The 12,344-nt window shown below is 40.3% G+C and overlaps 1 protein-coding gene across 1 annotated transcript in view; it reads left to right on the top strand.

Annotated features, from left to right (window-relative positions):
* hsf5 (heat shock transcription factor family member 5) overlaps positions 1-12,344 on the top strand; it is a 168,065-nt gene that overhangs the window by 45,210 nt on the left and 110,511 nt on the right. The window contains exon 2 of the mRNA XM_078547925.1: positions 8,245-8,658. Within this exon, the coding sequence (XP_078404051.1) occupies positions 8,245-8,658 (414 nt within the window). The remainder of the gene's footprint in view (positions 1-8,244; positions 8,659-12,344) is intronic.

Here is a 12,344-nt window from a genome sequence, read left to right as displayed (position 1 = left end):
GGAATAATCCCCACTTGCCTGGATGAGTGCAACTCCTACAACACTGAAGAAGCTGGATACCGTCCAGGACAAAGCAGCCTGCTTGATTGGCACCACATCCACAAACATTCACTCCTTCCACCACCGACACACAGTAGCAGCAATGTGTACCATTGACAAGGTGACTGCAGGAATTCACCAAGGCTCCTTTGACAGCACCTTCCAAACCCACGACCACTACCATCTAGAAGGACAAGGGCAGCAGAGAGATGGGAACACCACCACCTGGAAGTTCCCCTCCAAGTCACTCACCATCCTGACTTGGAAATATATGGCCGTTCCTTCACTGTCGTTGGTTCAAAATCATGGAACTCCCTTCCTAACTGCACTGTGGGTGTATCTACACCACACGGACTGCAGCGGTTCAAGAAGGCAGCTCACCACCACCTTCTCAAGGGCAATTAGGGATGGCTAATAAATGCTGGCCCAGCCAGCGAAGCCCACACCCTGTGAATGAATAAAAAAAAAAGCCCATTCCAGGTATTAATCTAGTAAACCTTCTCTGAACTGCTTCCAACACATTCATATCTTCCCTTAAATAAGGAGATCAATACTGTACACAGTATTCCAGGTGTGGCATCACCAATGCCCTGTATAACTGAAGCATGACCTACTCCATTAGGACAGTAGCAAATATAACTCCTTTAGTCAAAAAGGGAGGGAGCGGAAAGCAGGAAACTATAGGCCAGTTAACATCTGCCATAGGGAAAATATTATAAGCTGTTACTAAAGATGTTATAACAGGGCAGTTAGAAAATTTCAAGGCAATCAGGCAGAGTCAACATGGTTTTGTAGAAGGAAAATCATGTTTAACCAATTTATTGGAGTTCTTTGAAGGAGCTACATGTGCTGTGGATAAAGGGGTGGATGTACTGTACTTAGATTTCCACAAGGCATTTGATAAAGTGCCATATCAAAGATATTTCCAGCAAATAAAATCTCATGGTATCAGGGTAACATATTGGCATGGATAGAAGATTGACTAGCTAACAGGGAGCAGAGAGTTGACATAAATGGTCTTTATCTGGTTGGCAGGATGTGACGAGCGGTGTGCCACAAGGATCAATGCTGGGGTCTCAACTGTTTACAATTTATATAAATGATTTGGATGAAGGGACTGAGGGAATGGTTGCTAAGTTTGCTCACGACACAAGGATAGGTAGGAAAGTAAATTGTGGAGAGGATGTAAGGAGGCTACAAAGTTACATAGGTAGGTTAGGTAAGTGGGCAAATATCTGGCAAATGGAGTATAATGTGGGCAAATGTGAAATCATTCGTTTTGGCAGGAAGAACAAAAAAGAAGCTTATTATCTAAATGGTGAAAGATTGCAGAGCTCTGAGATTCAGAGGGATCTGGATGTCCTAGTATATGAATCACAAAAGGTTAGTATGCAGGTACAGCAGGTAATTAGGAAAGCTAATAGAATGTTACCGTTTATTGTGAGGGGAATTAATTACAAAAGTAGGGAAGTTATGCTTCAGTTGTAGAGGGCCCGCTTGATTGGCAGCACATCCACAAACATTCACTCCCTCCACCACCGACGCACAGCAGCAGCAGCAGTGTGTACCATCTACAGACTCACTTTCTATAGCACCAACACTCACTTTGTTAAATCTTTTTAAATATCTATAGATACTCTTACTATCCGTCTTTATGTTTCTAGGTAGCTTTCTCTCGTACTCTAATTTTTCCCTCCTTATTAATCTTTTAGTTACTCTTTGCTGTTTTTTATACTCTGTTCAATCTTCTGACCTGCCACCCATCTTTGCACAAGTATATGCTTTATCTATAAGTTTGATGCTATCTTTAACTTTTTTAGTTAACCACAGATGATCGGTCCTTCCCTTGGCAGTTTTCTTTCTCGTTGAAATATCTATTCTATTGTTGGAGTATCTATTCTGTGTATTCTGAAATATCCCCTTAGATGTCTGCTACTGCATCTCTATAGACCTACTCTTCTCTCCCTCAAGCTAAATGTAAAATTTAATCATAATATGATAATTGTTACCTAGGGGTGCCTTCAGTCTGAGGTCATTAGTTAATCCTACCTCAATGCACAATACCAGGTCGAGTATAGCCTGCTCCCTGGTTGACTCCAGGATGTGCTGATCTAAGAAGTTAACCTGAAAATATTCCATTAATTCGTCATTTACGTTACCTTTGCCTGTCTGATTTTTGTAGTCTATATGCAGATTAAATCCTCCATGATAATATCTGTATCTTTCTGCCAAGCTCCCTCTATTTCTTCTTTGATACCCCATCCTACTCTGTGATTACTGTTGGGGGCCACACTCCCACAAATGACTTGCCTTTATCATGCCTCATCTCTTTCCAAACCGCTTCTATATCTTGGTTTCTTGAACTTAGGTCATCCATCTCTATAGTGCTAATACAGTAAAGTCCAACCGTTCATGGGGCTTGCATTCCTGTGAAGCCTCACAAACAGTGAAATCGCGAAGGAGGAACATGCTTTTGAATGGGACTCAATTGGATAGATCCCAGCCATGTGAGGGCAGCATTGTTTTAGGCAGTTACAGTACTCTACAATGACCTGTGTTTCTCTTCACTGAAGCTATTAAACCTGCTGTGTATACTCCATATTTTTGCTTTTAGTTTCCGATTTCCTGCACTGGCAGTTTTATTCTCAACCCATTTAAAAATTGCGGTTAGTGAAAAAGAGGAAAACCCAGGGCCAACAAGGGGTAAAATATATCCTGGAAAGTTCCTTTCTGATCCCCCCACTCAGGTCACTGAAACCAACCAAAGTGGTCACATGAACCAAGGATTACAAAGATTAATAAAGATGCTTACATTCTTTAACTTTAGGCGATTCCTCGGCTGGAACTAGTCCAGTTCCCTCTGATAGCATTTGGAGAGTCAGCACCTACCACATCAGCCTGTATTGCATTCCAGAGCCTCACTACTTCTCTAAGAAAAGACATACCACCTAATATTCAGTCTATTCCTACTCTCTCAGTAAATTAACCGATCCCACACTCGAGCTGTTCTCAAAAGGTGCACCCGTCAAAGAATCAGTGCAGAGATTAGGACATTTCAAACGCGGATAAGAGAATGTTGCTCACAAGATGGGTGATGCGATGTAGAGTACAAAGTGCAGGTAAATTGAAACATTAACAAGGGAGTCACAAAAGGCGGGACTTTACTGTATCATCTTTAATTAACAGAACCACCCTTCCACTTTTTCCTAGCTTCCTATCCTTCCTAAATATCACATACCTTTCAATATTCAGCTCCCAACCTATGCCATCCTGCAGGCATGTCTCTGTAATGGCTAACACAGACAAATACAAGTGCTGGTATTTGCTGAGGTTAAAGTTGATAAGATTTCCAAAATGAGTTTTACTATACTGATTGAAAAGCAGAGTGGCTTTATCAATTGCTAAGCCTTTTCTGGAGAGGGAAGATTGACCCCTGAGTGATTTGCAACAATTAACCAAGGCTAGGTTAATTCCCTTAGCAGAAGAGTTTAAAGCAGGGCCTAAGAAAGCAGAAATGATTGAGGTAGTAGTGTAGCATTTGGGATTGGAAGAAGGAAAAGTTAATATAGATAGCAATTAAGTTGAGTTGGCTAGGATTTAGTTGCAGGTGAAGCAGGTTGAGATAGAAAGAGAAATGAAAAAGCTTGAATAGGAAAAAGAAAGAGAAATACCAAAGCTTGAACTTAAACTCCAGAGAGAGAAACAAATCAAATACCATGAACTGGCTAGAGAAGAGCTTAGGTTCCAGGGTGAAAGAGGGTCTAGTAGTTAAGATGAGGAATCAAGTCCCATTCCGAGCTTTGACATAACAAAGAGCCTTTGCCTGTTGCCTAAATGTACAAAAGATGGAGCTGAGGGATATTTTATCTTGTTTGAAAAGGTGGCTACAAATTTAAAGTGGCCAAAGGACACGTGGACTCTTATTTTGCAAAGTGTTTTGGCTGGGGAGGCAATGGATGTATAATCTAGCCTTTCGAAAGAATAATCTTCAGATTATGAGGTGGCTAAAACTGTGATACTTAATGCACGAGCTTGTCTCTGAAGCATATCAATTGACATTTCGGACTTTAAAGAAAAGACCGAATTAACCATTTGTAGAATTTGCCAGGGAAAAAGAAATGTTGTGGGAGTGGTAATTTTGATTTCTGAAGTTAGAACAAAACTTTGAGAATGTGAGGTAGTTAATGATAATGGAAGAATTTCAAATTAGTATCCCAATAGCTATTAGGCCACACCTGGAAGAACGAATGGTTTCTGAGGTATGGGATGCATCAGTCCTGGTAGCCACATAGGCAGCTAGGGAGCAATAGATCTCCATCTGTAACCCACAGGGAACTTGGAGAACAGAAAAGAGTTGATCTTTATAGAGAAGGCATAAGATGTTCCAGTCAAGAAAAATGATAGTGTAGAGGATAAAAATGATCTAAAGAAACCAGTATGCTTTTATTGCCGTAAGACCAGGCATTTCAAAGCCCATTGTTGGAAGTTGAACGATAAAACCAGTGGCAGTAATAAGGATGCTTAAGGAGTCTTCAGAAAAGACTGTACCAGAAAGTGAAATGGATCTTAAAACAGTGGCACTGGTGTAATTGACAGAGACTTCCATAGAGGGATTTGCACCAGAAAGTGAAACTTGTGAGAAACAGAGTGCTACTAATTATTTTTTACAGTGGGAGTAGATAGAAGTGAAAAAGATTACAAGGGCTTTATATTGAAAGGAGAAGTTACTCCATTTTTGTCCAAGAAAGGGCGCAGAAAAATTATTATCCTGAGAGATACTGGTTCTGCTCAGAGCTTATTGTTAGCAAAAGATTTGGACCTTTCTTCAGAAAGTTCACTAAATCAGAATGAATTAATACATGGTATTGAGGGGAATTATGTGTCTTACCCATTGCATAAAGTAAATTTAAATTGTGCTCTGATGGAGAGGCCTTGTTGTGGTTGAAATTATTCCAAAATTACCTATTAAAACTGTAAACTTTATACTGGGCAATGATATAGCGGGCAGTATAGTTGTTCCACAACCTGGGATGGGGTATCACAGTTCCGAAGTTGTTCCTGTGAATAAAAATTCCTTGCCCAATTGTGATCTAGTTGAGCGAAAAACTGATCCAAGTAACAATACCGATGTATCAACCTAATAATGGACAGTACAGATGCAACATAAGTGCCTGCAGAATTGAAAATTAAGAATTGTCAACGGAAAGGACTGAAAACATAAAATGATCTGGAAGGATCAATGACCACGGACACTGAATTACATGTGCCTGCCAGTGTTGACACACAGGGTACTGCAGCAGGAATCCAGGCAAGTGGACAGTTCGCAAAAGACCATTTAAAACCAGCAGAGGAGTGGAATGATATGGTTTGTGAATTGTATGAAAGAGTTGAAGCATTGGAAAGGAAACTAGAAATCCAGAGTGAGGAAGTGGATGACGTTGCATGAAAAGTATTGAATAAGACCTGTTTGGAATGGGATCAGAAGAAACTACAAGATCTTAAAATGTTCAAAGATCAAACCAAGCAGGTACACCAAATCCTTTTGTCTAAACATAAAAAGCATCTCTATAACATACTCGAAATGGCTAAAAGGGATTTCGATCAGAGGAGAAATGAGTTGTTAATGCAAAAAGAAACCATTTTGACCTTATTGTCTTGAAATGAGAATTTACCACGTTTGAGTTCGTAAAATGAGCTTAAAGATCCAATTATGCCGACAGTTAACGAAAAGGACAATTGGGCTGTGGACTTAAATTAAACATCCTTTGCGAGTTAAAGATTGGGAAAAAGAGAAAAAAAATGCAAGTTCTGAGTTATGATAAGTCTATGATGTTTAAATTCTGCTCATCCTACTTGTTACATGTGCCATCTTTTGTTTTAGTGACATCTTTGTAATGTTATGATATGATACTTGTAATTGTGGAACAAAATTGTGAAAAGTTTTTCTGTGTAGTATGCACTAAGCTATTTGTTAGAAGTTTATAATGTTAAGCGCTTCTTTTAAAGAAACTTTAAAGCTATTGTAAAGAAACTTTCACTGTATTGAAGCTTTCCTTCCTCCATGGAGGGAGGCATTATGAAACCCAACTCACCTTAGTGTTGTGCTTGGAGGTCGAGAAATCCAAGTCCCGACATTCTTCGGACTTCCCGCAAATGTGCAGGCCAGGAGTGGGCTGCACGTGCGCATTTTTGCATCTTTATGTTCTTCAGGCCCAGGACAGGCCCCACATGCTTGCACATAAAAGAAAAAAGGGCGTGAAAACCCAAGTCACGTGACCAGGTGCGTAGCACCAGGGCCAGCAATTGTCTCAGAGAGGGGCACAAGGAAGAGGGGACAGGGAGAGGTCTCAGGAACTGTCCCAGGTAAGGCAAAAGGGAGATGGGACTGGGGAAGTGCCAAGAAAAAGATTCCCAATTAAGGGACAAAGACAGTGGACAGAAATAGGTCCTAGTTAAGTTCACTTAAAAGGAAGAAGCGGAGAAGCAGGTTCCAATTAGAGAAAAGGGCAGGGAGCAGACTTTAAGCGAAGTGGGCTCGGGAAAGCCTTGGTAATGGAAGAGAGCTCAGAAGAAACCCTGAAGATCCAAGAAGGCAGCTGAAGTTTGGTGATTCCATGCTGTGGGCCATTAGGGAAAAGGTACCTCTTTGGAGCAGTAGTGTTCTGCTTGGTGCAGCCAAAGAGCTGAAATTGTGTTGTAAGTTGATGCTTGAGTGTACTTGGGGATCCAGAGAAACAAAATCTTGGAAGGCGAGATTGCAACCTTGCAAGGTGGGCCATTATTGAAATACCAAGTTGGAGCGATGCTTGGAGAGAATTCCAAGGCAAGATCTTTGAATGGAAGAATGGAAACCTTCATGAGAAAGGCGAAGTTTCAGTGAGGTTGGTTGACTCAGGGTGTTACTGACAACTGGGTGGGTTGTTGAGAAATCCATGGAATCTGTTTTGGTCGCATTTTGCATTTATTGTGCAGTGTGGTGTATTCGACTGCAGTTGCCTGTTAATTCATATGTACCTCATACTTACCCTGAATATCAGAGAATAACATAGATATTGTAAATTGTTTTATCTTTCTGACCTTTTATAGTAAAGCTTGCTTTTGTTTGTGAAATTTTGTGGCTTGATTCTATTACCAAGCGTCTTGAATCTCAAACTTTGTCTATTTTGAACAAAATGTAAGCCATCCCTCCCTGCATCCCACCAACAACTTTGGGGTCTGTCCAAGGATCATAACACCCTGAAGACAGAAATTTTTGGAGATCAGCCTTCTTGCTTAGGTGGGTAAAAAACTAATAGCCAGGATCTGGAGAACTAAACAACATGGCCTTCCTCCCGCTCCGACACCATACCAGAGTTTACAGCGGTCCTGGGCAGATGGTTTCTATAATGCTTCCAAAGTGGCTCTTGCCCACTTGCTTGAAGAGACTGAGGTGCCTCCCGGAAATGCTGCAAACTCCAACGGAGTTGGTCCTGAACCATAACTCTATAAGAATTTCAGGGCCATGATTTCTAAAGAGCATGATTGGTTATTAACTTTTCTAATAGAGTATGTAGGAGTATAGAAATTAAGAACCATCAATGTAACTTTATTGCACTACATCAACAATTGTGGCAGGAATCACTGTATTTCCTAATACCTGACATCATGTAGGCACTAATTACATAAAATTCCATGAACATGTCAGTGATTAGTGAACATAGAATGAGATTCCAGAATCTCTCAGATTGTAGAACAGTGACAAAAATGGACCCTCCAATCAAAGGCTATCAATCTCATTATGTAATGCACGGGCTAGTCAATTATAGCCCTCCTAGTTTTGCTCTAAAGCTAAAAGCTACCAAATTTTATTACAGCTTCCATGGTTCAGGAATCTGTTTAAACATGACACCTCAGTGGATTGAAGTGGTAATCATTTCACTTATGGAAAAAGTTAACTAAGTATTGAAATATAACCTATAATTTAACGTTGACACATTAGCGGATCAATGTTTAATGCTTAATTTATATTCTGTTGTCAGCCATTTTAATACAGGCATTAACCCATTAATACCTCCATTAAAATAGTGAAGGAGAAATGTTATATGGCAATGTTGTGTTTATATCAACAGCAATTTTAAGCTTTTTATTATTCAGCAAAACATTCATATTTATGTATAAGTATTGACCCACCAGATAATATTATCTCTTTTGTTATACTTTATTCAGGGCCTGTGACAGTTGGACAACTTCAACGAACATTTCGCAGGGATAGCTTGTCTCCATACCCATTTATGTCACCTTCGCACAATCAAAGTCCTTTACATACAGTGTCCATTAAAAGTTTGTCAAGTTCCAATACTGGAGGCCTAGATCGAACCCCTATTCCACCACGTACATGGCATAGCTCTATTGGATTGGTGGCTGGACAAATGGACACAACGTCTTCATCTCCATTTTCTGATAAAGCAATTCCATTTTCTGTCATACAAAGATTTCCAACTGAGGTCACCTACACACTGCAACCAAATCCTAATAATGTGCATGTTCAGCAAGGATCCCATGAGATTGGAGCTACTGGTCAGAAATATACTAGTTACCTTACTTCTCCACCACAGTATCACCAGGCTTTCTATCCAACAGGTACAGCCTTTTAATTCCTTGATCATTTTACTTTTATTTCAGTTTTCTTTCCATTTTGACTTTTTAAAGGTTTTTTAGGTTTTCTGAGCAACATACACCATTCCGTCAGCAAATGATCAGTGACCTCTTCAAGAACTGTACCATGCAAGCCTTGACTCAAAAAGGAGTTTTAGACCGAACTATTTTTTTTATATATATATGAGATAGAAGCCTGAAAGTAAAATCAGTCCAAGCCAATGGTGAATGGTATTTAGTTCAGACTGCTAAGAAAAATGAGGGAGAAGGTTTGCACAGTATTGATAGGCATTTGGGGGAGATACCAGTAAATTGAAAGCAGGCATGGTATCTATATTGAAAAAGGGTGACAAAAATTAATTTGACATCAATTTCATATAAAATAATGGAATCATTTATTAGGATAAATTTGAGGATTATGGATGCAATAACAACTTAGTATGGCCAGTATGGCTTCAGAGGAGGGAAGGAGGGATTCTACCAGACTTACCAGCTTGACATCTTTAAGAATGTGATATCCCATGAGGCATACCATGTTGTGCCTAAGCTTCCAAAAACTATTTGACAAAATTTGTTAAGATATTGTCAAAGCTCAAAGCTGTTAAGATTCAGAGAAAATCATGGAAATGGACAGAAAAATTGGCTGAAGGGTAGAAAAAAAAGCCTACTTCTTAAAGGAGTTATGCCAGGCCAGTAATAAGCATGATTCCCTGCCTGTCCATCATATCCCTTGATACCCTGGGAGACCAGAAATCCGTCTATCCCATCCTGAATTGTATTCAACGATGGAGCTTCCACAACCCTCTGGGGTACAGAATTTAAAAGATTCACAACCTTTGAGTGAAATTTCTTCTCATCCCATTCCTAAATTATTGGCCCCTTTTCCTGAGACTGCATGGAGCCACAGGTTCACTGAAATATTATGAAACTGGGTTATGAACTGAATCATCAGAGGATGGTGGGAAGTTGCGAGTAATAATGGAAAAATAATAGGGTGGACTTTCCTTGTTGTTGTACCTGAGAATCACTGATTTCCGAGGCATAGCAGATGAAAAAGGGACAGAGCGTATTTTTTATATATATATATTTTTTTTTTAAATTATTCTTTCACGGTGCTAGGCCAGAATTTATTGCCCCTGAGAAGGTGGTGAAGAGCCGCCTTCTTGAACCACTGTAAGCTCCAGGATTTTGACCCAGTAACAGTGAAGGAACGACAATATAGTTCCAAGTCAGGATAGCGTGTGGCTTGGAGGAGAACTTGCAGGTGGTGGTGTTCCTGTGCATCCACTGCCTTTGTCCTTCTAGGTGGGAGAGGTTGCAGGTTTGCAAGGTGCTGTCGAAGGATCCTTGGTGAGTTGTTGCAGTGCATCTTGTAGATGGTATACACTGCTTCCACTGTGCATCGGTGGTGGAGGGAGTGAATGTTTAATGTGGTGGTTGGGATTCCAATCAAGTGGGCTGTTTTGTCCTGGATGGTGTTGAGCTTCCTGAGTGTTGCTGGAGCTGCAATCATCCAGGCAAGTAGGGAGTATTCCATCACATTCCTGACTTGTGCCTTGTAGATGGTGAACAGGCATTGGGTGAGTTACTCTCTGCCAACTTCCCAGCCTCTGACCTGCTCTTGTAGTCACAGTATTTATATGGTTGGTCCAGTTAAGTTTCTGGTCAATAGTAACCCCCGGGATATTGATAGTGGGGGATTCAACAATGGTAATGCCATTGAATGTCATAGGGAGATGGTTAGATCTCTCTTGTTGTAAATGGTCATTGTCTGACACTTGTAAGGCGTGAATGTTACTTGCTAATGTTACTTGTTATCAGCTCACTGCCTCCAATGTGTTGTCACAGAATTTCCTGGGGCTTGCCAAATTTGGGCTTGGATTAGACACCTTGAGACACTTTCCTGTCCTAAATGAAAGTTGTCATTGTTGCTATACTATTCCAGCCCGATTTGTCACTCTTATTTCTAATGTCACACTCTGTTCATCATCAACCGTTGACTGTCCTTCCCAGCCTGCCTCTTGTTATGCCTTCAAGTCCTTGCTATCACCCCATCCCATCACTTATAACATCTTCTATACATCTTACTGCTTCCCCAATGCCTTTGGATTTCAGATTATTGGTGGAGGTAGCAATTCCCCAGGGCTTGAGGTTTTGGAGGGAGGAGAAGGAGGAGGGATATCCAAACACTATGCATATTGTCTCTACTGTTATTCTTTCCCACTATACTCTCAACAAACACTGCCTTTTACCCCCTTCCAACAACCCCTTCATCTACTGTATACTACTTTGCCCTTTACTTTCATGCTGTGCCCTATTTGCTACCCTCGTTCCTTTTCCTCTTCTCCTCTGCTGCCTGTGTCATACCATTTTCCCAATACTGGTCATCTCATCCTTCCTTTGTGTTTCCCGTTCACCTCATAACTACCACTGCCTCCTTGCTTCTATTTTGAATTTCTATCTGAATTCCCTCTCTTACTTGGCAGAGGGAAGGGAACCAGGAGGGAATTCAGATAGGAGAGAAACAAAGCTAGTAATGATAGGAGTGAAAGTAGGAAGCAAAATTGGAAGGCAGCGGAAACAAAGGATAGTATCAAATAGGGTCAAAATACAGAAAAATGTTAAAAAGGCAAAATTAAAGGCACTCTATCTGAATGAACACAACATCCGCAACAAGATAGATAAATTGATGGCACAAATAGAAGTAAATGGGTTTTGCCATTACAGGGACATTACTGCAAGGTGACCAAGGCCGGGAACTGAATTTTTCTGGGTATTCAATATTTAGGAAGAAGAGGCAAAAACGAGAAGGAGTTGGGGATAGCGCTGTTAATAAAGGATGAGATCATTGCAAAAGTGAGACAGGATCTTTGATCAGAAGATCAAGGCGTAGAATCAGTTTGGTTGGAGGGAAGAAACAACAAGATGCAGCAAACATTAGTGGGAGTTGTTTATAGGCCACCAAACAGTAGTGGGAATGGAGGGAACAGTATAAATCAGAAAATTAGAGGTGTATTTAAAAGAGGTGGTACAGTAATAATGGGGGACTTGAATCTATGTATAGACTAGATAAACCAAATTAGCACTAATGCTGTGGAAGATGAATTCCTGGAATGCATACAAGATGGTTTTCAAGAACAATTTGTTGAGGAACTAACAAGGGAATGGGCTGTTTTAGATCTAATATTGTGCAATGAGTAATGGCTAATTAATAATTTTGTTGTAAAGAACCCTATAGGGAAGAATGACCATAATATGATAGAATTTTACGTTATGTTTGAAAGTGATGTAGTTCAATCCTATACTAAGGTCTTAAATCTGGACCTGACGATCTACATCACAGAATGTTGAATGAGGTGGTTTATAGATAGTGGATGCATTGGTGGTTATGTTCCAAAATTCTATACATTCTGGAATGGTTCTGCAGATTCAAAAGTTCAAATGTAACCCCACTGTTTAAGAAAGGGGTGAGAGAGAACACAAGGAACTACAGACCTGTTAGCCCGACATCAGTAGTAGGGAAAATGCCAGAATCTGTTCTAAAGAATGTGATAACAAAACACTTAGAAAATAATGGTAGGACTGGGCAGAGTCAACATGGATTTATGAAAGGAAAATCATGTTTGACAAACCTGTTGGAGTTTTTTGAGGATGTAACTAGCAAGGGGAAC

This window comes from Cetorhinus maximus, chromosome 9 (genome assembly GCF_964194155.1).
Source record: "Cetorhinus maximus chromosome 9, sCetMax3.hap1.1, whole genome shotgun sequence".
Taxonomy (NCBI): domain Eukaryota; kingdom Metazoa; phylum Chordata; class Chondrichthyes; order Lamniformes; family Cetorhinidae; genus Cetorhinus; species Cetorhinus maximus.
This window is presented reverse-complemented; position numbering and strand designations above follow the sequence as displayed.